The sequence below is a fragment of the Solenopsis invicta genome, chromosome 1 (genome assembly GCF_016802725.1).
Source record: "Solenopsis invicta isolate M01_SB chromosome 1, UNIL_Sinv_3.0, whole genome shotgun sequence".
NCBI classification, from domain to species: domain Eukaryota; kingdom Metazoa; phylum Arthropoda; class Insecta; order Hymenoptera; family Formicidae; genus Solenopsis; species Solenopsis invicta.
Window position 1 is genome coordinate 657,898 of NC_052664.1, and position 27,195 is coordinate 685,092.

General features: G+C 30.8%; 1 protein-coding gene across 3 annotated transcripts in view; it reads right to left on the reverse strand.

The window, feature by feature from the left end:
* LOC105201255 (argininosuccinate lyase) overlaps positions 1-20,365 on the reverse strand; it is a 154,500-nt gene extending 134,135 nt beyond the window's left edge. For all 3 annotated transcript variants that reach the window (XM_039446419.1, XM_039446423.1, XM_039446410.1), the window contains exons 1-4: positions 20,259-20,365; positions 17,810-17,920; positions 10,867-10,953; positions 1,566-1,649 (exon numbers count right to left, since the gene is read on the reverse strand). In XM_039446419.1, the coding sequence (XP_039302353.1) occupies positions 1,566-1,649; positions 10,867-10,953; positions 17,810-17,920; positions 20,259-20,279 (303 nt within the window). In that variant the 5' untranslated portion in view covers positions 20,280-20,365. The remainder of the gene's footprint in view (positions 1-1,565; positions 1,650-10,866; positions 10,954-17,809; positions 17,921-20,258) is intronic.
* Positions 20,366-27,195: the final 6,830 nt, after the last annotated feature.

Below are 27,195 nucleotides of genomic sequence, written 5' to 3' on the forward strand. Positions count from 1 at the left end.
CGTGTGAAACAAGTAACGTTTGAGTACTTATGTACTTCGTCAAGAGAAATTAATTTCTATAGACAAAACTTATCTAAAGTTCATTAGTCATCAACCCAAATGGGAATTTTGAGTAAATACAGTCTCAGTTAAAATAATTTTTCAACATCTAAAATAATTATATGACAACTATATAGTTAAGTGTCATCTCCTGCGACACTATCACGATTAAAGATACTACTACGGATTTATCAAATTGTTGGAGACTTTAATGCTTCTTGTTTTTGATGACTGATGACGGTTTCTATTTCTATTACTTTACTATCTTTTGTTACGCTAAAGCTGATTCCAAAAAGAGTCGAAGCGTTTGTTTTGTAATTTTGAATAGAATAAATGATTTAATATTGATACTTGTGATTGCGTACTTTTACTCGCGTACTTTGACTCTAATTAGCCTATTTTCTAATCATTATACAGGGTGTCCCAGAAAGCTCGCATCCCATTTTAAGAGCGGATTCTTTGGAAAATTCTAAGAAAAAAATCCTAATACAAAAATGTCGAGGGTATAACGGTTTTCAAATTATTCGCGATTAAAATTTACGAATCACTGAGCTGACATTTCGCGCGCTCAGGCATGGTGACATGACAAAGGTACCACAAGGGTACCTCTTGATATTAAGATTGTCATATAAATACGCAATGACATTTATATTAAGAAATTACTACTATAGGACACATATTTGTACATTACATATGCACAATTAATGTTTTCAACAAAATATCAATTCAATAACAAGATGTTACGATAGCCGTTGGGTTAGCTGTCAAAATAAATTCATTACCATGTTCATATGATAAGAACTTTTATGGTAACATATCGATAATATCAATAATTTATTTACATTTTTAACTATTAAAAATGTAAATCAGTAATTTAATTGATATAAACGCGATAATGTCAAATAGACCTAATTTGATATGTTTGAATTCTACTTTATCAACATATTCAATCTTTTTCATATCATCGCATAAATTATCGATATTATCAATATGTTACCATAAAAGTTCTTATCATATGAAGATGGTAATAAATTTATTTTGACAGCTGACCCAATGGTTATTGTAACATCTTGTTATTAAATTGATATTTTGTTGAAAACATTAATTGTGCATATGTAATGTACAAATATGTTTCCTATAGTAGTAATTTCTTAATATAAATGTCACTGCGTATTTATATGACAATCTCAATATCGAGAGGTACCCTTGTGGTACCTTTGTCATGTCACCATGCCTGAGCGCGCAAAATGTCAGCTCAGTGATTCGTAAATTTTAATTGCGAATAATTTGAAAACCATTATACCCTCGACATTTTTGTATTAGAATTTTTTTTTTAGAATTTTCCAAAGAATCCGCTCTTAAAATGGGATGCGAGCTTTCTGGGACACCCTGTATAATTGTATTGAAATTTATACTCTATTAAACATACAAACGGATACACTTTTTAAATATTCTATGATTGACCAAATAACTTTGCATTAATAAGTATTGTACAAAATCAATAGATTATGTTGTTTTTAACGTACCGAAAGTCTTCGTTCGTTAGCACTGTGTACATCTTCATCTTCATGGTTTATAATAAATTTGTTACTGTCCCATTCGTCTTTTATCTAATTAAAAATCAAAGTTTTTTATATTGTATAATACAATGGTTGCATAATGTAATAACTGTTATCGTATCGCATTTCCGCAAGAAAAGTGACTTAACTGAAAAATTTTTAAATTGTTTAGAAGAGAGAAAAGAAAATTGCGTATTTTAAAATTAATAGTAATTATACCGATGGGGAGAGTTGATTCTGATAAACTTAACATATTATTATAGCTTTGATGTTACGGGTTTATTTTTCCACGCCCCCCCCCTCAGATATTACCGCTAGCTGATATCGATTGACGAAAGGTACGAATTAGAAGATCGCGCCTTGACAATGGCCGATAGATTGATTCTTGATACGAGTTTGGGTTTACAAGCTGTCAAGCGTGTCTTGTTATTATTTTTGTTAAATAAAGTGTTGTTTTATGTAAGTACGTCTCCTTTCTTGTGCGCGAGTGTTGCGAGAGTGCCGCAAGAGTATAACAATATGTTGTCAAGGTTACAACCCTAAATAATCAAAAGGTTTTAATCGTTGCTAGTTTATCACTGTAGTCGGTTTCGAGGTGAGAGCGGGATCGGTCCGGATAAGGCTGAATGCACACAGGACGGGTCAACGCGTTACGCGTGGCGAGGTAGCCAATCATTTTTTTGCTTTCTTATTTCTTTCCATAAAAGAGAAAAAATGATTGGCTACCTTGCCACGCGTAACACGTTGACGCGTCCTGTATGCATTCAGCATAAAAGTCGAATGATCGGGTGTTCGAAATGATCATACTCGATGGGATTATGCTTGAAAACTAAATTAAGGTTTATTTATATAAAATGCAAAGAAGAATTAGTATTGTGCATGACAAAATATTATAAGCAGCGTAATAATAGCAACTAGCAACACAAAAACAAGAAATAATTACCACCAGGTGTAAAAAATACTACAAGTATAAGCGTAACTAATAATGTATTATGCACCTAAATTAGAGTAAGTGGAGTTAAGCGGACATTCGGTCTGTGACGGGTCAGAGAGTTGCGGAAAGCTGGTACAGTGACGCAAACGTGGGAGCGTGGTAATGCGTTAGCGCGAGCTAGTGCGGTTGCGGTCAACGCGAGAGTGCATTTGGATAAACGGTTCTACGAATCGCCCGAGCGTGCCTTGCGCAACAAGATAGATTTCGTCAGAGCGCGGACCTTCTGACGATAGTGAGGTTACAATTGATTGCCTTGAGAAGTTACGGCAACGTCGAGAATCCTCGACGGTGATGGGTACCTTGAGAATGCTCGAGAACGGAGCGAGCGTTGGTCGAAAATGCTCGACTGATGGATTAATGAGGATGCTCGTCGATAGAAACGGAATTGATTGGTCGAGAATGCTTGGACGGCAAAAGCGACAAGAATGCTTATTGACAAAAGCGGTGTTGAGGCGAGAACTCTCGTCTTCGAGGAACTCGAGAATGCTTGAATCAGGAGGCCGTCGAGAATACTCAGAGAGTCGGACAGGTTGGAGAACCGAAAAGGTCTAATCTACGGTGTTTCCATTGCCGGCTTATATACCCGTTCACGCGATGCACCAACCCGCGCACGCAGTCCCTCGGAGGTGGCGTTACTGAACACGGTAGACGGCGAGTGTGCTGTCGCGTGTACACGCGACAAGATTAGAACACTAAAGATATAAGATGATTGTCTAAAAAGTTACCGACCTTAACATAAAAATGACAGCACTCGTCAACAAATGTTGGGAAATGTGTTTGTGCATACTTTGAAAGGTAACTCACCAAAATTTCAGCCATTTTGGACGCGCAATTATTGTTTGATAATCCTTTGAGTGAGTCGATGTGTGTTTTTGTGAAAATGGAAAAAATCAAGTATAGAGTTGTTATTAAATATTTGTTTTTGAAAGGCAATACGCCTACGCAAATTAAAGATGAGTTAGGGGCTGTGTACGGGGACTTTGTACCATCATTTACCACTGTGAAATTTTAGGCAGCTGAATTTAAACGTGGTCGTACCAGCTTGGGTGATGATGAACGTTTAGGACGGCCGAAAACTATAACCACTGACGATAACATTGCTCAAGTTCACCAAATGGTGTTAGAGAACCGACGAATTAAGGTTAGAGAGATAGCAGAGGCTATAAAGATGTCCTAAAAACGTATTTGTCACATTTTTGAATCAAGATTTAGACATGAAAAAGCTAACTGCGCGTCGGGTGTCGCGTTTGCTCACTCCGGACCGTCTCACACCTCAGCGGTTGCTATGACAAAAATCGACGAATTACGGTTTGAACTGTTTGACCACTCTTTTTACTCACCAGATCTAGTGCCAAACAACATTTTTTTGTTTCCTAAGCTAAAAGCTTGAAGGACAGATTTTCATCAAAAGAGAAGGCCATCACCTTCATAAACAACTATTTTGCAGAGAAAGACGCTAAGTACTATTTGGACGGGTTGATGAGATAGGAACATCGCTGGGAGAAGTGTATAGACTTACAAGGAGACTATGTAGAAAAATAAAAATAAAGAAAAAAAAATGTCTTGTTTCTTTATTAGGTCAGAAACTTTTCAGATAATCTTTGTAGGTATTTCTATGGTTTGTTTTTTTTTTTAGTCTTCCTTCCCCCCCCCCCTATGCTTCCTCATTCCTTGCCCTTTAGCTGCCATGTGATGAAGCAGCTAGTTGGCAAGGAGTGAGAAGGCAAGAGGGAGGGGAAAAGGATTAAAAATGGCAGACCGTAAGAATACTCATATCTTTAGTGCCTCAGTAAGATTAGCTTGGCGCGCGCATGTGACCGGCTTGCTACACAGTGTTCGGTAGACGGAGCAAGTTGGAGGTACACCCGAGGTGGAGGAACGTACAATATATTGTTACGTGTTCTTTGTTAAAAAGTTATTAGCAATAAATGATTATTTAATAGAACCAAAATTTTCTAATTTAGAAATTAAAGCTTAAGTTGAATTATAAATATTATAAATATTATAGGATGAAGACGCTCTTTCTTTGTCCATGCATGTATTTTACACAAGAAACAAAATCCACCCCACACATTTCCCTGCTTATGGAGCAAAACAAGTTTATAATTGCATTATTTTATGCGGGGGTTTTCGGTTTTTTCTGCAAAGGAGATCCATTTCACACTTTTCTCCAGTTTATAAAACGAAACAATGTCTGTAATTGTATTGTTTTATGTGGATTTTTGGTTTTCCATACAAAACAAAGTTTACACGACATATTTTTCTTTTTAGTGGGCAAAGTGAGAATTGTTCCACATAGGTTTCCGACTTTATATGAAGAAGAGTCTATACCATTTTTTGTTCATGCGCGCTTTCAACTTTAGTTCACAGAACACTGACACTTTAATTACCAAACAGTGGCTAGGTTCCCGAATAATGCACTGACTCGTTTGTTAACGTAATTACTTTATTGTCCACAAGTAAAATCGAGTACAAAAAAACTGCAACGGTGAATCAAGCCGCGAGCTTAACTCCGTGACTATTTGCTCGATTTCAAGAACGCGAAAAGGCCAGGCAGGATCGCTGAATAAATCGGGGTAGGTTGCGAAACCGCGAGAATCTAATCAGAAGCGATAAGGCATCCGAAGGAAGCGTGCGTGACTATCTATATTCCAAGGGGGGTATTTCGAAATACTCTTGATCTCATGAATGAACAACCGTAAAGAATTATAAAAGTCTATACACTTTTCTTATAGTATACTTTGCAAAATAATCAGCTTACATAATTTTATAATACCTTATATTGTAAGAGATTAAGGGCCATAAATATTGTTAAGCGAACGGAATAGTTACGGTCTCAGCAGTGGCTCAGCATCAAGAGTACAGAATGAAGGCTTTCGAATTCAAATCCAAGTCCGTATTTTTATGTAGCTTGTAATGTGCAAGATGATTTAGGTCGCTCGCTACAGCCGGCACGTACATATTCCTCATAAAAAATTAAGTTATAAATTTTAATAGCAAATTGTTGAGGGGTCAATAGTAATTTTAAATGATGCGCGTTTGAAAATATCCAACCACAGGGCGTGATGTTCGCGCTGTCAAAGGCGGCGCAACCAAGTGATATCTTCACTGTATTCCTAACTTTCTTTCTTATATTGTAATTCGGATTTTTGTTTATTTTATTTCCTAAATATGAAATATTTATTTATATTAAATGCAAATTTCAAATGTGAATTTTTTCTAATATTGTTTTTGATAGAACTTTTGACAAAGAAGTTTTAGAAATGTTTGTCGACTAAAGTTTTTAATATTATTTGTTCAGATAACTTAATTAATATTGATTTTATTTATAATTTATTTGTTTACACATACAATGTATTTTAAAAACGTACATTTTTTATTCATATAAATGATGTTTTAACGAATTTGCAATTGACATTACTTCTTGTTAATTAAACTGAACTCAAGATGTTAATAGAGATTTCACGGAACCTTTACTATACTTAAAGTTCAACACCGTACTATTAACGGTATCCGTCCAAAGTGCCCGGCCGTTCGCAGATTGCGTCGCACTTGACAGCGCAAACATCATGCTCTGTGGTTGGATATTTTAAAACGCTCACCATTTAAAAATTATTGACCTCTCAACATTTTGCGATTAACATTTTTGACTCAATTTTTCGTGAGGAATACGTACGTGCAGCTGTTGCGAGCGACCTGAATCACCCTATATATTAAATGTAGAAGTTAAACCTGTTTTTTACGTTGAATCAATTATAAAATCAGATTTTCAGCTAAACTTTTGTTACATCCGGTGCACAAAAAAATTTTTTTTTTCTCGCACTTGCCGTTTTATTTGTAAAAGCTGCATTAAATTAGTAAAGAATAAGTATAAAGAGCCTAACCGAATAAGTATGGTAAAACAGCTCTCTCGGCTTTTCGAGTTGGCCTTTTTTTCTAAGATAACTCATATGAAAAGACGCTTATAAACCAAATTTTAGATTTTTATATAATAGAGACGTGACCAAGATAGAGCAAAAAAACAATTTTTTTACATTTTTATGCTTTTCTTAGTAACAAATCAAACAAAATTTTGAAAAAATTCTGAAAATTTAATTACACTTATTGTTAGACATTAATAAAAATATCTTTACATTTGTTTTCGATGCAAATTTCGATTATAAAAGAATGAAAATAACTTTTAAAAATTGTTTCTGCCATGATTTCGTTGATTTAAAAAAATTACATGTAATCTTTGTTCCTAACTTCTAAAAAAATTTTTCAGTTTTTTTCAAAAAGTGCGTCACAATGAAAAAAATTTACATAACATTTTTTCATTAATTTTTATTTTTTTCAAAAAATGAGCAGGTAAATCGTTTTTATCAGTTTTTTAACGTTTTATTTATTTATAAAATTTCATATTAACCCTTAAACATATCGATCCTGTAAAATACGGAAACACATTTTTGGGTCTGGGATACTTTTTCAACTTTGAGAAGCTATAACTTTGATTACAATCATAATTTTTCTACAATTTTTTTTTAAACACAAGTTCAAAATCTCAGGAGTGTGACTGCACAATCGGCATTGCCGAAAAATAATTTATAGTAAAGTTATAAAAGCAAAATCATTAAGCAAAAATGAGAAATTGGTCAAAAATCTACTTTTCCTTCAAAGGAAATCATATTTTCGCAACAAAAAACGTTTAAGGACTTTCAAATACGGCATTTTAAAGCTAAAGAGTCACACTTTTAAAATAAAATTTGGCAAAATCATTCCTTTTAAAAGTATATTTATATAACATGGAGAATATGAGGTATTTTTGGGCATCTAAAAATCCACTTAAAAAAAACATCATATCTTTGCAACAAAAAATTTTGAAGAACTTTACAATACGGCGTTTTAAAGCTAAAGATTCATACTTTCAAAATAATTATATTATTGCCATTTCTATTGAAAAATGTACTTATATAACAAGGCAAATATGAAATATTTTTGATTAAATCATGTCTAAAATTGAAAATTGATGTGTTTCATGATATATTTCGGAAAAATTTTTTTGTACAACATTTTATAGTATTCCAACTTTAGACAGAGTATATGCAAGTAACATCCATAAATCAATCTGTTCAAACGTATTTTGTCCAGTTTTTTTATGTAAAATACTCACAAAAAAAAATTTCACTTACACACTACGAGTATATAGGTCGCATTGACCCTAACAAAACTTTGCTGCCGTGCCGTTCGAATTCTAGTTGACCAAAAAAGTTGATCTACCGTCATCTATCAATCGAAAGAGGAGATTTCAAACTTTTTTTACGTCTTGGTGCGAACCTTCTATCTCATTCCGTCTTCACATAGCAAGCGTTCAAAACTTCATATTGGGTCTCTCAGACCCATTTACGTGTTTAAGGATTAAAATATTTTGCTGATCATAAGTTAAAAGTTAGTGACAGCTACATTATTTTTCAATTTTTGTAATTCCATAACATAAGCATTTATTTCATATTTATGAAGTAAAAACTTTATGTTATGGAATTATAAGAATTGAAAAATAGTTTAGCTACTACTAACTTTCAATATGTGATCAGCAAAATATTTCAATATAAAGTTTTATGGATAAATAGAACGTTAATGAGTTGATAAAAACGATTTACCTGCTCATGTTGCAAAAAAAATTAACAAAAAAAATGTTATTTTAATTTTTTTCATTGTGTCCCACCTTTTGAAAAAATCTGAAAAAAATATTTTTTGTAGGAATTAGGAACAGAGATTTACATGTAATTTTTTTAAAGTGGTCCATCAACGAAATCGAGGTGGAAAAAATGTTTAAAAGTTATTTTAATTTTTTTATAATCAAAATTCGCACCGAAAAGAACATAAAAAATATTTTTATTAATGTCTAACAATGAGTGTAACATTAAATTAATACCCAAGTATAATATTATTAATGTCTAAGTGTAATTTTATATTTATGAATTAAAAACCTTATGTTATGAAATAAATATTGAAATATAATTTAGCTATCACTAATTTATGATCAGCAAAATATTTCAATATATAATTTCATAGACAAATAAAACATTAAAGAGCTGATAAAAACGATTTATCTTTATAAATATGAAATAAAAACCTTATGTCATGAAATTATAAAAATTAAAAAGAAACTTAGCTGTCACTAACTTTCAACTTGTGATCAGTAAAATATTTCAATACGGAATTTTATAAACAAATAAAACGTTAAAGGTCTAATAAAAACGATTTACTTGCTCATTTTTCGAAAAAAATTAACAAAAAAATGTTATTTTAATTTTTTTTATTTTGACGCACTTTTTGAAAAAATCAGAAAAAAATATATTTTTTAGAAGTTGGAAACAAAGATTACATGTAATTTTTTCAAAGTGGTAAATCTACGAAATCAGAGTGAAAAATATTTTTAAAAGTTATTTTCGTTTTTTTATAATCGAAATTTGCATTGAAAACAAATGTAAAAAAGTATTTTTATTAATATTTAAATGTAATTAAATTTTCAGAATTTTTTAAAAATTTTGTTTAATTTGTTACTAAGAAAATCGTGAAAATGTAACAAAAAATTGTTTTTTCGCTCTATCTTAGTCACGTCTCCACACAAAAATCTAAAATTTTGTATGTAAGCGTCTTTTCATATAAGTTATCTTAGAAAAAAAGGTCAACTCAAAAAGCTGTGGGGGCCGTTTCACCATATTTATTTGGCTAGGCCTTTTATATAAGATTTAAATGATCAATTTGAGTAACAGACGTAACATAAATAATATAATTAGAAGTAAATACAATTAAAGTAGAAAAATCAGAGTAATAATTTTTTGTGATTCTCTTTTTATTATTTTGATAAATATACGTCGCATAATGATCGCGTGTACTAGGCTGTTAATGTGCTGTACATGCCAATTTGAGACCTCTTCTAAATAAAATATTAAATTTAAAGCGAGTTAAATCATAATAGAGGAACTCACGTCGTGGTTCTCGCAAATCTTGCTACCTTGCGGAGCGCGCCCGTATTGTTATACAAAATCTTCTCCTAATTCTATACAAAGACTTGTCGAATTAAATTTGTTCCTGCATGCTAAATTATTTTAGGAGTAATAGTATAGCGATGTGCCGGGAATGAAATTTGAAAGGAAGCTAATTGATTAACAATTATAATATTTTAATATTAATATAGAATACTTTTATAAATGTTTGTGTGTATACTATGTTGCATGTCTAAGCGTGTCTCGATTGTATTTGAACTCCGTGTGTAAGGGATTGCTAAAAGAATTTGAGAGCAAGGTGCAGATGCAAGAAGAAAGTGTAAGAAGAAGTGGACGATAGGAAATGATGATGAGAATAAGGAGAGGAATAGAGGTGATACAATGTAGAAATGAGGGAGAAATGAAGGAAATGATGACAAGAATGGTTATAATTATAGAGGAAAGATGGAGTTTATAGTAATGGAGATCTGAGGGCAAAATGAGAAAGATAGAGTTAGGCGGAAAATAAAGAAGAAGGAGTGAGGACGATAGTTAGGAAAGATTTTAGCGCAAAGACGGGGGTTTCAGAGCAAAGGGAGGGATGAGAGAGTAGAAGAGGAAGGAAGGAAATTGCGGGAGAAGATAAATAAGGAGGGACAGCATCTGATTGAAGAGTTACAGGAAGCAGAGTGGTATATTTTTAATAGGTTTTAGTAAAGAAAGAAATGTAGACTCTGTGGAAAGAGGTAATCGATGCCAGGCTATGTAATAAACAAGGGTGGCAAAACTAAGAGTGGTGAATAAGGTGGATTAGGATGACGATAGTAGTATGGGTATTAAATAACACGCGAGAGAGATCAGAGGGGAAAAGGAAATAGAAGGAAGAAATGGATGTGGATAAAGGAGGGAAAGAAGGAATTTAGGAAGAGACTGGAGAACATGAGGAAAAATAAGAAGAATAGAGAGGGAGTGAGTTATATAACATTTATGTTATATAACACAGTTAATACAAAACTGCTTAGAAGTTGTTTGCGATTTGTGTTATTTTTTTTCGTTTTCAATCTCACTTTTTGTATTTACTCTTTTTTCACAAAAATGTATAAATTCAACTTACATGTAATCTTCTCTTTTCCTGATTAAAAGCTAAAATACCTAGAAAAAATTTGCGTAGAATATAAAATTAAAAAAAAATTTCAATTTGTGTCACTTTCACGGGAGTGCGATACAGTAACAAATATTTTTTGTTAACTTGTAATGTTACTAAAGTCCAACTTTTTTGCATAATAGAAGTATTAAAAAACAATACCTGATTAAAAGCCGCATTCATAATTTGCAATTCTTTTTCTGAGAGAAGATTTATCTTGCAAAGAGCACGTGCATAAGCTACGCTTCCCTGAAAACAATTACAGATAACTTATTAGTATCATTTATGAGATGATGCCCTGATTAGATATATTTATATATTTTTCCGTTAATCTAAAAATATCTGTTATATTTTTATGAACATTAAATTAAACAAAACAATAAAAGAACAACTGATAATTATGCAAAATAGAAAATTCAGCTCTAATAACATTGACCTTGTTATCAGGCTTATGACTCTGAGTGACCTTTAGATTTTAGCTGGCGATGAGTATTCGTTAAAAAGTTCAACAAATAAACCTGATAATATAAATGTGTATTAGAATACAAATTAACGACTTTATACAAGCATATTCCAATATAAATTACAAATGTTAGATGTCTGGTTAATTTATTCATTTATTCGAGCAAAAATCTTAATATAAACGTTTATATTAAGATTTTCGCTCGAATAATTTAACCAGATGACATCTGTAATTTACAATGTGCTCGTATACAGTTGTTAAATTTTATTCTAATTATGTTTGTAAATAAGCGAGTTTGTCCTCTATATTTTATTATTGATAAATGTGTATATTTTAGCAAAATGAGATTTATTTAAAGTTCCCGCCTTCTCTATGAGAGGGCGAAACTCGAAAGATATAACTTAACCTAACCTAACTAAAATTTTTGTTGCACTACATTGACCACGTTGCCATTTTGGATAAAATTTTATGGATGTGTATTCACTCATACATTTACTATAATAGCAGTTTGTTGCGGATTTTCGCAAATTTTCTCGAGAAAATGACGATTACGAGTATTTCCAGCACTTATACCGTTACAGCTTTTAACTTTATTTATAAGGTCTAGACAAAGAAAACAATTGTTTTCCTTGGAGACTGTAGGTATAAAGCCGGATGCTGACTCAACAAACGTTCTTCTGTAACGGTACTATAGGAAGCATTTAAATGTTATTTTCTCGAGAATGTCTATTATCCGCAACAAACTGCTTTACTATAATAAAAGTGTGAGTCAATACTATATATCCATCATATTTTATTAAAATCAGTAACCAGCATGTTGCGGGTTCCCCTTGTAAGCAATTATTCTTCTCGCCAACGCGGGTACAAAGCGCACGGCAAGGAGCGCAGCAGGCCTGCGTAGGGCCGATCATGCGGCGCGCGGATGATCAACCGCTCCGTTAGTACGCGCAAAATTCCATGCATTTCTTCCGTCCAGTTTCGCTGAGACAATGTTAATGGCGTAAGCCAAATCTGGACGTGTTGTCATCATCTGATACATTAACTACTTGATGATTCAAGTACTTGATCATAAGGCTTCTTCTAAATCTTGATTAATTTGTGCTTCAGTTGGCGTTGAAACTTTCTTTGATTCTACCATTCTGAATTTTTTAAAAATTTGTTCTGAATATGTAAGTTAAGTTTTAAAAATGAATCCTGTTGCTTATCTGCGGTTGTAATAGAATATTTATTCAAATAAAGTCTTACAAAAAGGAAAGCAATCTCCTACGGGCAACATAACAAAGAACAGCATATTAAACAGAGTAAATTTTAATACATAGATAAAGAAAAACCTAACTGAGAGAGACAAGAAATCTATTACACTAGCGCCACGAGAGAGATTGGACAGAAATACCAGTTCATTATCTAGTTACTAAAAGAGTCTATTGTCCAATAGATGACTCAAATTTATCGCCATACACAACAAATCCATTCTTCGTCTGTTGAATTTGAATTCCCAAAAAATTATCCAGAGGTCCTATTGTAACTTTAAACACTTTTTTCACCTTATGCTTGAAATGATTAATCTTTGTTTTGTCTGTTTCTGTAATTAATTCATGTAAATAACAACGATCAATTTTTTACCGTTTTTCTTTCATATAAATAGACAAATCTGCTAAATTACTTTTCATTTCCTGTCTCTTGAAAAAAATTACAAATCGATGGTTCCAACAGCGTAGTGCTTGCTTTAATCATAATCCATAAAGACTGCGCTTCAATTTGCAGACTTGTCCTGTCCAATTGTCATATCTTTCTAGCTGTTTCATGTAAACTTCTTTTTTAAGTTCACCATGCAGGAATGCTGTTTTAGTATTAAACTGTAACAGCTTTAAACCATTAGTTGCGGCAACACTTAATACAGCTCCCACAGTATCATATCTGGCTACCAAACTAAACGTTTCTGTTGATGTTTTATACGTGAGCGTGTTAATGGATTTAGCAAGAAAACAGTCAATGTGATATTGTAAGTATTTACTATATAAGTACGCATGTACACCCAAGGACTTTGATTCTGTCCATGGGGAAATTTTCCAAACTGAGAAGTCACTACTTTCTACATATTCGCAGTTCATGAGTAATGAAACGACTAGAGTTTATTGGTCGTTACGTTAATCACGAACTGTAAGTATGTAGAAAGATAGCGACTTCTCAGTTTGAAAAATCTCTCCTGGACAGAATCAAAGACCTTGGGTGTACAGCATTTCCAACGACGTACAAGTTTTACAACGTGTCTTATACCGCATTCAGAACAGAACAATCTAGAATAGAAGAGCGCGCGTGGGGGAAATAAACGCGACAAGAATACCACGCAGGCGCGCAAACACAAAAAGAAACTAGAGTAACCAAAGTAGACGCATATGTCAAAAGCTGGCATCAATATAAAATTAAACCAATTTAAATGTTTTGCCTCAACAGTTTTGTTGTAATTAATGCCTGCTTTTTGTATATAATCTTTAGCTACTAATCGAGCTTTGAATCTGTAAAAAATTCCATCAGCTTTGGTTTTTACTTGCAGTACCCATCGATTCTGTATGATCTTCTTTCCTTTTGATAGACTTACTAGCTCCCAAGTGTTATTTTCAGCTAACGAAGTCATTTTCTTGTCCACAGTTGTTTGCTATTCTTTTGCTTCATGTGATTTCATAACTGCATTGTACAACTGTGGATACAAATCTTCCTACAAATACGAGTATGTTTTAGCCAGCAATAAGAATTTATTAATTTAGGCTTTCTAATTTCCCGTTTTTCTTGACGAAGTGTTATAAGCAGATCTTCTCTAGCTCCGGAAAGTTATTTTTTATAAAATTCATCAGTTGCTTCCTCGTAATTTTGAGAATCTTTCGACTTGACTTCTATACCACCATCATTTTCATGTATTCTGCTCTTGAAATCAGTGTTATCTTCATTATCTGGTTTTCTATCATTAATTTTGTCACTCTTAGTATTAGCAGATTTACAATCAGTTCCGATTTTTTAATAACCGTATTTTCGGTTTAAAAACAACATTTTGACTGCATTCAATTTTGTTTAGCGTGAGCAACCAGATTATATATCCATATTTTTTTCACAATATCCAACAAGATAGCCTTTGTTATTTTTTTTGTCTTTCCTACACTTTTGCTTTAGAAGATGTACAAAACATTCTATATCAAACATTTTAAAGTGATCTAGACTTACAGTCTTTTTACTCCAGAATTCAATTAGACTATTTTCTTTTACTGGCGTTGGACGATTTAAAATATGTGTTGCAGTATTGATCGCTTCTGCCCAGATTTTGATCGGTAATCCTTTTGAATGTATCATAGTACAACTACTTTTGATTAGTGTCCTATTTTCTTTTTCAGTTACTCTATTTTGTTTGGGCATCGACATCCAAAAATTTATTTCTTTTTAATTCTAAAATCTTTTTTACTTCTAGGTTGTCAAATTCTTTTTTTTTCATCACACAGCAGCTCTTTGATTGTATGACCAGCTACGCTTGTTTCATTCAGGAATACTGAAAGACATCTGGCCATTTCAGAGTTTTCTTTCAAAGAAAATACACGTTGATATTTTGAAAAATCATCTTTGAAACATACGAAATATCGCGATCCTCCAATAGATCGTTCTTGCGTAGGCCCGCAAACATCTGCATGAATTAATTCACGTGACTGTGTCGACCGACTTCTGTCTATCTTTGAACCTGGTTCTTGCGTGTTTGGCTAGAACTCCTGATCAACTGTCACTTTGATTCTTTTTGACTTCAGAATTCCTTTTATGTGACTTTTCGTTTGATGAGCTCTTCTTTCATGCCACAATTGCAGCGTTTCCTCGGTTGAGGCTATATGGACTTCTGCAGCTTTCTCTGGAATAACTCTTGTTTGAAGAGCATTAAGTCGAAGGATTTGATATCTTTCTTCCAATTAGTCGAGTCTGTCCATTCTTAATGAAGGTATAACCTTTTTTGTCAGTTTTAAAACTGAAATCTCTATGTTTTGACTAATTGAAAAAAGTCGTTCGATTTGTAGTACATACCAGACATTTTGAAGATGATTTCGATACCACTTACCTTTTTTATTCATCTCAACATTTATCGTACCTTTTCCATAAGTTAAAATTATTTCTTTATTACCTACTTGTACAGTCTTCAGTGTGAGAAATGCTCGTATGTAACAAAAAGTTTTTCGCAGTTTGTCATATGTGTAGAAACCCCAGAATCAGTCAACCAGGCATTTCAGTCCATAACACCATTGACAGAGGTGTAAAAAGCGTTTCCATCATCTACAACAGCTAGAAAACCATCACCTTCTGTTTTCAAGTCCTTTTTAGAATCTGTCAGCTTCTTTTTCTTTAATTTTTCTAGGCAATGCCTTCCAGTATGTCCAACTTTATAATATATATGACATTTTTTTTGTGAAAATCTTTTTTTGTCTTGGGCTTGCTCTTCTTTTTGTATCTCAATTTGTATTACTCTTCTTTTTATATCTTCTTTTTATCTTCTCAATTAGCGCTTCTGTTTCACTATTTTTTGCTGGTAATCTCTGCTCAATGAGTCTTAACTTTTCTAGTAGCAGATTTATTCGTGTCTCTATAGTAACTGATTTTCAGACACTTTTAAATTCACAGTATTGAGAAGAAAGTGTCGACACAATCCGACTTGTCAACAAGATCTCAGGTAATTTAGTGTTTTCTAGTTTTTTTAGTTCATCGTTGAGCTTACAAAAATTTCGTTGGCGACCAACATGAGTAGCAATTGTTTTATTCACCATTTTCTTATTGGTGAAAAATAGCTCTATTAGTTTGTCGATTCTTTGTCCAGAGTTTTACTCATAAATTGATATCAATTTCTCCTATGTTGCTTTGACAGTATCACACAGTATCACGCCATATCAACATGCTCATCATTTAAACTATTAACTATGATGAGTTGAGCTGAATCATCTTTCTTTTGATATGCTTTTACTTCTGCAATATACTGATATTTGCTATTGTATTCTGTAGTTCTTTAGGTACTGTCACTTGATCTGTCACGACTTCAAGAACATCGTGAAAGAAGCTAAGTTACTTCTCTCTTCCATCTTGTCCAATTCGCACTTTCTTCCAATTTCTTGATTCGGGCTTTGAAATCCAGACATTTTTATACTATAAAAATTTTTATAATATAACCTCGCAAGTTGGCACGTGCTTTTTCACTCTACCTTTTTACAGCTGTGCTGGGCTCATAACCTGTTGGAGCCAGAAGGGAGTGAAGGGCAATATTTAGAGAATACACTTGTGTTCTTATATTACAAGAAAGCTTTACTTATGTTTAAAAAAAAGAAAAGACTTTACAATAAAAGCAAAAGAGAACAATTAATAAATTTATAGTTAGTTATCTTTGTTAACACGCACATTACAAAGACAATTTTTGAAAGATAAAAAATAAAAAAAACTAAAAGTGTAATACCTAGAAGTGTAAATTTGTTCTAAAGTCAATTTCTATGACTTTGAGCAACTTTCTTCAAAAATAATAAATGAACGTGCTCTTAAATTAGGCACTTATTTGCGTCAAGCAGTCTCCTTTTTCTAACATTAAAAACACAATAATATTCACATAACACTTTCAATCTCAAATTAATTTTATTTGAAAAGTTTTTCTCTATTTATTATTATTGCTGATAGTACAAAAATGATATCTAATTTTTTTAAATAAATTTTCTATTAATGGTCTTGGAGAAATCAAAATGTTGTTGTTCACATATCTATTATGTGACATCTAAATTGATTTGAAGATTATTGCCCTAGGGCAATGATAAAAGATGTAAATAATTTTTTTATGATATATAGTCATTACTCATATTACAAATAATTCAATCACTTACCTCTATTTTCATTTTTATTTTTTTGAAAATCCCAATTTGTCTACATTGGATTAGAGTAACCCGGCATACTCTTTTACAGTTTTGCGGCTAAGTCCGTTAATCAAAGGAATTGTAGAAAGGATACACAAGTTTTATCTTTTGGCTCTAAAACCACTGCTCAAATTATGTCCAAATGCAACAATTTTAGAATATCTGATTTTATTAACGTAATGTGGGCACTGAGAATAACCATAGCAAAGAATTTGTCCAATTTTAAAAGATCCAATTTGAAAATTTATAGTAGGCAAAATTTTAGAAACATTTCTATTGTAACCTTTTATATATTACAAGCTTTTAGAAACATTTTTTTTACAAAATTTTATAAATATTTTGCAAAATCCTCTCAAAAGTGCACATAAAATGTGAAAAATTGAAATCTTTTTGAAAGCTGCAGCAGTCTGTGCTGCATAAGGTAACAGCACTTTTTGCGTATTTCATTTGCTAAAAGACTAACTGTTATCTTAAAACAGCATTGTTCTGAAAGATTTCCTTTATGAACTGTTAAGTTACATGGTAGGCTGGAGAAATAAGCCAAAGACAACGAAAACATAAGAGAAGAAGAGTTGACGCTAACGCACGTACGCACGCATGCACACGCGCGCGTGCGCAATATCTATGAGCTAGGATTTCAATTCAACATGTGTTATGTTACTTGTTGCATAAGTTTATAGTCTTATTATTTTACTCTTTGTCATATCTCGTATTTTAATTTATACTAATATACCTGTATATCTTCAGCATACATTCGCTTGTCAATATTAATTGATGAATTTAAATTATGGAAGTCTGGATCAACATCTTCGGTAAATCGACCGCCCCATAGCTTCTGATAAGTCTTTATATCACCACATGCAATAAAAAATAAATATAAAAATTATTATTCATTGTTCTAACTTGATAACTTGTATTTTAACAATAAAAAGCTTGAAATTACTTTAATTCTCTTTCTCTACCTTTCTATTACTCTTTCTATCTTTCTCTAACAGCACATGATATCTGAATATTGTAATATCGTATAAATACACGCACAATATTACGATAATGTATGAATATTCGTACAATATCTAAAATATTCTAGAATATTCATACAATATCTTGTGCTGTTAGAGTTTCCTATTTCTTTTTCAATTATTTTTTTGTTTATAACATTTTTTCTTCTTATATCACTTATTCTTTTAGCAAAAGAAAATTAACAAAGGCCAAAAATGAGTATGATTAATATGTGAGTTAAACCAACAATTTGATACATTTAAACAAAGTAATACGGGACATTTTTAATTTTACTAACAAGAAAACTTTGCAAAGTTTCAAACTCTGATTTTAATGAAATTTTGTACATACATATTGGGTGTACAACTTAGTTTGGTCCGTTTTCAAAAAATGGCTCTAGGTGCTATAAATGATTGACGACGACAGCTGATTTTTGTTGTATCGTAAAGTGTCAACATTTGTCAACTAAATATTGTTTACAAGCCTTTGAGTTTTGCACAACAAGTTTAATTTTTATTGCGTTGAAAATGTCGAGTTTTATTCCAAATAGCATTATTTGCGGGAAGTTTTGATTTTTTGTTTTAATTGGAAGAAAATTGGCCTATATATTATTTGGCATGTAATATTTTGTATCTTATGAATATTTATCCTATGTGAATATAATATAATTATACTTTTCCTATAATCCGAAGATTACAGTTTGAAATCACGCAAATGCTTATAATATGTATGTAGAGTTATCGTAATTGTATAGTTCTTATAACATCATTTATATTACACGAATTGCAGTATCTAGCTAGTGATTCTTTTCTGTAAAAATTGTGTAGAGTAATCTACATACTAATTAAAATGAAACTGTCAAATGTTTATTATTAAACGCAATTTTATTTTTTCTGATACGTTACAGAATAACAAATAATTAACTTCACTTAAGGTAAAATCGGCTATTATGAGCTACCTTTTCTTAAAGTCTTATAATTTATTTAATTTACACCATTAACTCTTATTTTTATTATAAGGAATGAGATCCGTAAAATTGGCAATAACAACGAAAAAAGCGGCGAATACGAGTCAGGCACGGTAATTGATGCTATAACTCGTCCAAACGTGTAGCATCTTCGTGATGAGGAAGCCTTCTTTTCTTTGTACGTACTGAAGATGGCTTGAAGGATCAACCGAAACGTCTAATAAACTAATGTCAATTTAAGAATTGGAGATCATTATTTATTGCGCACCAATTACCGTGCCTGACTCGTATTTGCTGTTTTTTTTTTGTTATTTCCTATTTTTATATCCAAATTATGGTAAATACATTTAAGTTTTGTCATTAAAAGTTAGCAACTGATAATAGTTATACTTTGTTGTGTATGAAATTTTTTATCAAAATTGTCGATTTTGCTAATTCAAAAAAAAGGGTTCCTAATATAAGACACAAAGGTTTTTTTTTATATAAAATGGATCTTATTGACTTGGACCTTACTAGATTCAAATTAGGCTCAAGACTCAAAATCTAATCGACCAATCTAAGCTCTTTTGATACTCACCGTCAGAAAATTTTGTAACATTGTTCTACAAAATCTATTCTCTTCGAGATATTTAAAAGTCTCATTGCTAATGCTGAAAGCCATAACTTTCAAGCTTCATAATTCGATAGTCCTCAATGAAAAACTTTATTATTTTTGAAAGCCTTCGAAGTTAAAATATGTAATAATAAATAGGGAGTTTTAAGTCTCATATTGTAAATTCCACAATTTGCGGTTTTACGATCACCAAATCTAATATTTATAATTAAGCAAATCATCACAACTCGTATTTTTTTATTAATACGATTTTACTCTATTACTGAATACAGAATTTATTATCAAATATTTGTTTATTTTATAATAAACAAAGTTTAAAGACTCATCTCAATAAATCTTGACAATATTCAATTAAAAATAAGTTTTTCTTCAACAACTGCACGCATGATCTAATAATGAATTTTCTACTAAATAGATTTCACCCCTAGAGTAATAAGTTTATGATAGTACCAACCACATGCGTTTATTAATGTAGCAGAAACTTTGCTGCCTCATATTAGGAACCTATCCCATAACGAGCGACTTTACCTTACCTGTCGTGAGACGCTTGTCTAATATATAGAATATTATAATAGATATGTTGATATAAACTATCTGACTTACCCGTTTTAGTTCTCCATCCATTATTACTACACTTTATAATTTCAGTAATGTTTATGAGAAATAAGAGTTTCGTCTGCAAAAGTTGTTTGTGAAATGAAACTGGAGAGAGACCCGCTAACTATCGTTATCGTTCTAGATAACCCCTGTGTATGTAAATTATACAATTCATACTTGATTTATCATTTGATGATAAATAATCATTAATGTCTTTAATCATTAGTGTTTTTTCATAAAAGATAGTAAGATTAAAATAAATAATTATCATTATGAAACTATATTTGTATTTTTGAAAATAAAAGCTAGTTTTAAAATCTCTGGATTTCTTTCTATGAGAATATGTAGAAAGAGAAACTTTATTTCTAATGTTGGAAAAAATCAAATTTGTGCTAGTTACTTTATAGTGGATATAATCTCACAATTCAAGAAAAATTTATTGTCACAAAGAAAACGAGATGTGCGGGAGAGCAAATGCCAGATTCGTTCTTTTTTTTCCGGTATATTGGGAGCGTATAAAAAGTGTATAAAAACATGCGAGCGAGCAAAGTGACTGCAATAAGTATTTATATAACAAAAAATTTTTGTTTCCTAAACTACAAATTGCATTTATTTTGCTTAACATTACATCTTTTTATTTTTGATTTGTTTGTATGGTAATAATACCCTCTGTTAAAAGAATCATCATTTAAATTATACTTAAGCATGATGCCTGAATGATCGTTAAAGTTGACAGTTACAGTTAACGTTAAGTGTTAACTTGTTAACTACTTGAAAAGTTAAAAGTTAAATAATGAAGTTACAATTAATAACTTTTAATTTAACTTAATTAAATTTAAATAATTGAATTTTTAGTTTCAATTAATTACTTTTAAAATTCATAAATTTTAATTTATTATTTTTTTAAGTTAAAAATTTATTTACGTAAAAAGAAAATTATTATAAAAGAAAAGACATTTGCACAAATATATTTTTTTGTTATTCAAATATATTTCTTTGTTACTGAAAGAGGGGCTTGAGTTATTTAAGTTATAAACAGATACATCATTGCAAGGCATTTCCAAAAGAGATCCACTTTCTCTACATCAAATGATTTGGTAAGTAAACTTGCTCCACTTATTGTAAGTATATTACTTTACTCATTGTAAGTATATTACTTGTAAATTTTTTTATAAATAGTGTTATCCTTAGGTAACTTACAATTTAGATAATTTTATATACATAAAACAATTAACAAATACTGCTTATAAGATTTATATTGATTACAATTTAATTTTAATATCATGTTTTTACCTATACCATGTTTTTAATTTACTCAAGAATTTAGATGCTACAATTACTTGAGACCTGGTATACAATTTTGTGTCCTACGACTACAGAAATTGCGCTGAAATCTTTGCATCACAGCTATTTGATCTTTACGTGCTTCTATAAGAACATTAATCAATAATATTTGAAATTTTTATTACTCTGAGAAAGTAACTTTGATAAAATGCCTTAAACTTATGATTGAATATAAAGATAACAAAAGACATCCTTACCACAAGGAATTTTTAATGAGGTTCTTATAGGAAATTTATTTGAGTCTGTACAAAAACAAATTGAGTACAAAAAACATTGAAATTTGTAATCTCTCCTATACGATTGCAATTCTGTACAGAAGATTATTTACATCGATTGTATAATAGCACTTTAATTGAAATAGGCGATCTACTTCATGTACTGACTATGATTGTAAATTGTATAATATTATAATATAAACTACTATTATAATATAAACAATACGATGTTATATACCTATGACAATCAGCATTTTACAAAAGACGTTTATGTCGTTGATGGTTGATATAACAAGTTTAAAAAGACATCTATTCGACGTCTATGTCGTTGATGATTGATATTAATAAGTTGAAAAAAAGTCTATTCAACGTCAATGATTGATATTAAAAAGTATTTCGATTACTTTTCAATTACTCAAAAATTTCGTTTTTATTAGATGTAGTTTTGCAAATATATAATTAACAAGAATAATTAACGTCACTATTTTCTTTTCTTATCCAGATAACATAAAGTTGAAAATTGAGTCATGGAAGACGTCTTTTATAAACCTGACTTCCTAAAATTATTTCACATTTAATTTAATTATTGTATTATATTGACACATAATTTTTAGTTGTATTCTTATTTGAACGAATAATAGAAAAATTATTTCAGATTCTATTCCGCATTTGTGAAAATAGTAAAAAAACAATAATTTTATATATTTTTTTATAACTAACATTTTTTAATTATACATGTTTCATTTTTTTGATAACATATATTGAACTTATCTACAAGTTATTTACACATGTGACTACGAAGTACTTGCAAGACATCATGAGGGATCAGTTTGTAGCGATTACGGAAGTCAAGCAACGTTCACCGGAGTCGCGACTTGGATAGGTAGCCACTCGGGAATTTCCGAAAAGAAATACCTAAAAATTTTTTTTTTACAAAAAATGCTTTTTAAAATATTACAAAAATATTGTTTTGTTCATTGAGATCATTTGGTGCAATAATATAATAGTTATGCGGATATTTCAAAGAAAATATTTATAGAAAGTTTATGCTATACGTCTAATAGTCGTTTAATTTTAATAACACAAAGACGTCTAATTGACCAAATTTTAAACGTCTATATTAACTGGTTTATTAAACGTTGATTAGACGTTTTTTTAACCTGTCATTTTTCACTGGAAACCAGTTACTTTATTCATGTTATGTAACAAATCAAAGTAACGCATTACTTTTTGCATTACTCTTTCTCATTACGTAATGAATCAAGAAATGAGTTACTTTTTTCAACGAAAATTGTATAATGGTTAGTTAAAAGTAATTATTCTCTAACTTTAGCGTTATTGTTACCATATTATATTGTATACAAGGTGTACGAAAAGTGTGGAAACCCCAAAATATTTTCGTTTCCTTGCATTTTATAAGAAAATGTTTCAGACAAAAGTTGTACGGTTTCAAAAGATCTATTTACTGATTTTATCAGTTTGACATTGGATGGCGTCGCCAAGGTCAGATTGAAATCACATTAACATTTTTAAATGAAACACCTTATTTTTTATTCAAAAATCTAATAGCTGGTGTCAAGAGCTTTCCTAAATACTATAAACAAGTTTATTTTTGTTAAGTACTTTCCGAGTTGTGAGGCTTGAATGCTATAGTGTACTATAAATTTCAAGCGTCATAACTAGGAAAGTACTTAACAAAAATTAATTTATTTATAGTGTTTTGAAAAGCTCTTAAAATTAACTACAAGAAAATACAATAAAAAAATATAGAATATTAGAAAAGTGTTGATACTCTTTAATTAAGGAGCTACCGATACTCTAACATTATATCTTATAGTGCATTTTTTCATAGTTGATTTTGAGAGATTTCCAAAACACTATAAATAAGTTTATTTTTTTTAATACTTTTCAAGTTATGGCGCTTGAAATTTACAGTACACTGTAGCCTCACAACTCGGAAAGTACTTAACAAAAATAAACTGGTTTATAGTGTTTTGGAAAGCTTTTGACACCAGCTATTAGATTCTGGAATCAAAAATAGGGTGTTATATTAAAAAAAATTAATGTGATTTTGATGTAACTTTTGCGACGCCATCCAAGGCCAAACTGCTAAAATCAGTTAATAGATCTTTTGAAACTTTACAACTTGTCTGAAATATTTTCTTGTAAAATACAACAAAACGGAAATAATTAGGGTTTTCCACACTTTTCGTACACCTTGTATATAATTAGAAAATGTTAAATCCATGAATATCGCTTAAAGAAATTTTTATTTCTAGAACACAAAATCTCAAAATATGATATATTTACCCGTTATTAAAAAAATCTTTAAATTCGTGTTTGTGTTTGCACTTTTAATTTTTTTCGTCTTTTATTTAAAAATCTCCATCTTCGCAATATTTCTTCACTAACGCGCGCACTTTCAAAACTATAGAAATTTTATTTTCTAATTATTAGAGGAGAAGAGAATATTATGGCTACTGTCGACAATATGGCTACCCCTATTATTTCCGTATAGGTGATATATTTTAACAATTGCTTATGGATTTATTTGTTTAAGAGCCATCGTTCTTTAGTGATGCTAATATGCCAATACATAATGACTGATAATTGTTATAAGGCATTTTTGCTTTTAAACACTTCTAAACTTTTTCAAGGTACACTTTTAACTTTTAATTACATACACTTCTTCATTATTCTTACACTTTACACACTGAGTGTATTATCACACAAGGGTACATAATTTTTTATTCGGCTATATACATTTTGAAATATACAGAGTTAAAACAATAACATGGAATTTTGTTAATATAGTTTTTAAGCGAAATTTTTATATCAAAATATTTCTTTAATAAATTGATTGTGATTCTAATGAGCGGTGTTTAAAAACATTAGAAACATTTTATGTTTGTTGTTTAACATTAAACATGGATAAAATGATATTTTTAATATAATTTTTAGTGATATTTCTAAAACTTCTAAATGCAGGAAAATTCTAAATAATGGAAAATTAAAAATATACAATTTTGTAACAAGGTACTGTGTTTCTTTTTAACTAAACTAATTTTTTTAAATTATTTTTATGGATATCATTTCAACCACTTGTTTTCTTCCACCGATTATGCAATGCATAAGATATTTAAAAATTACGTCTTAAATAATAAATATTTCATTACTTTGAGTCTAGAATCTGTCAAACAACATTCTAACAAGTGTAATTGTTCAAGTTTTAATAAAAAATATTATTGTAATTATAAACAAAGTTATTCAATAAAATGAAAATGAGTACCATATTATCCTATTCTTCTATATTATTTACCCCAGCGCGCTATATGTTTAGTTTCATGTTTACATACAACTAAATATAAATAATAAAAATTTTAAAAATTTAATTATATATTTATGATTAAGAATAATAGAGTTCACGATAATAAATGACAGAACATGTTCTTGATGACAGATTATAAATAAATGACAATAGAATGTGATTTGATTTATTATTTAATGTCCATAAAATTATCATTAATAAGTAGTATACATTAATATCACATTCTTGTAATTGATACTCGTACGTATAACTTCTTTATGTTCTTTATATAATCAAAATTTACGCAAAACTTGAAGGTGAAAAGGGTAATATGACACTCATTTTTATTTTATTGAATAATTTCGTTTATAATTAATATTTTCTATTGAAACTTGAACGATAACATTCGTCAGAGTGATGTTTGACAGATTCTAGACTCAAATGAAATATTTAGGACGTGATTTATAAAAATCTAATGCACTGCATAATCGATGGAAGAAAAAAAGTGATTATAATATGGCTATTCTTAAAAATAATTTAAAAAAATTAGTTTAGTTTAAAAGAAACACAGTACTTTGTTACAAAATTATATATTTTTAATTTTTTATTGTTTAGAATTTTCCTGCGTTCGGAAGGTTTATCATTAGAAATTTCATTAAAAATATTATTTTATTCATATTTAACATTAAACAACAAGCATAAAATGATGTCTCTAATGTTTTTAAACCTACCCCCCTTTAGTATGACAATCGATTTATCGAAGAAATATTTCAATATAAAAATTTCGCTTAAAAACCCTTATTAACCAAGTTCTATGTTATTTTAACTTTGTATAACTTGAAATGTATTTGGGCGAATAAAAAGTTAAATAACAAAAAAACATTCGAATGTATGTACCTTCGTGTGATAATATGCTCAAGTTAAAGAATAATGAGGAAGTGTATGTAATTCAAGGTTAAAAGAGTACCTTGAAAAAGTTTAGAAGTGCTTAAAAGTAAAAATGCCTTGTAACAATTATCAGTCATTATGTATTGGCATATTAGCATCATTAAGAAACGACGGGCTACTAAACGAATAACTCCGTAAGCAATTGTTAGAATACGAGGTGTGATCAAAAAGTAAGGTGACTTTTCATTTTTATAAAAAAATATTCATTTATTCATCCAAAATTATGTTATCCCCTTCAAAATAATCTCCGTCTGATACAATGCATTTGTGCCAGCGCTTTTTCCAGTCGTCAAAACATTTCTGAAATGCACTTTTGGGTATTGCCTTGAGCTCCTCCAGCGATGCAGCCTTAATCTTCTCAATCGTCGCAAATCTTCGTCCTTTCATAGGCCTTTTCAATTTTGGGAAGAGGAAAAAGTCGCAGGGGGCCAAGTCTGGTGAATACGGTGGCTGAGGCATGATGATAGTATTGTTTTTGGCCAAAAAAGTACTCACTAGTAACGAAGTGTGCGCAGGTGCATTATCATGGTGCAGAATTCATAAATTTTCTTTCCACACTTTCGGACGTTCTTTTCTTATTGATTCACGCAAACGCCGCATAACCTCAAGGTAATACTCCTTGTTTACCGTACGACCTTGTGGTAGGAATTCTTGATGCACAACGCCATGGTAATCAAAGAAAACTGTGAGCAAAACCTTCACATTCGAACGAACTTGGCGTGCCTTTTTCGGTCTTGGCTCTCCTGGGCTCTTCCATTGGGATGATTGGGCTTTGGTTTCGACATCATAACCATATACCCATGTTTCGTCACCAGTTATAACCCTTTTGAGCAGATCAGGATCATCATTGACGTCGTTCAACATGTCTTGAGCGATGTTCATGCGACGCTGCTTCTGATCAAAATTAAGCAGTTTTGGAACGAATTTCGCTGACACACGTGTCATACCCAAAACATCCGTTAAAATTGATTGGCATGAGCCAAACGATATGTTAAGATCATCAGCTATTTCTCTAATCGTGATTCGACAATTTTTCAACACAATTTCTTTCACTTCCTGAACATTTTCGTCGGTTTTTGACGTGCTGGAACGTCCAGAGCGAGGTTCATCGTTAACATTTTCTCGGCCC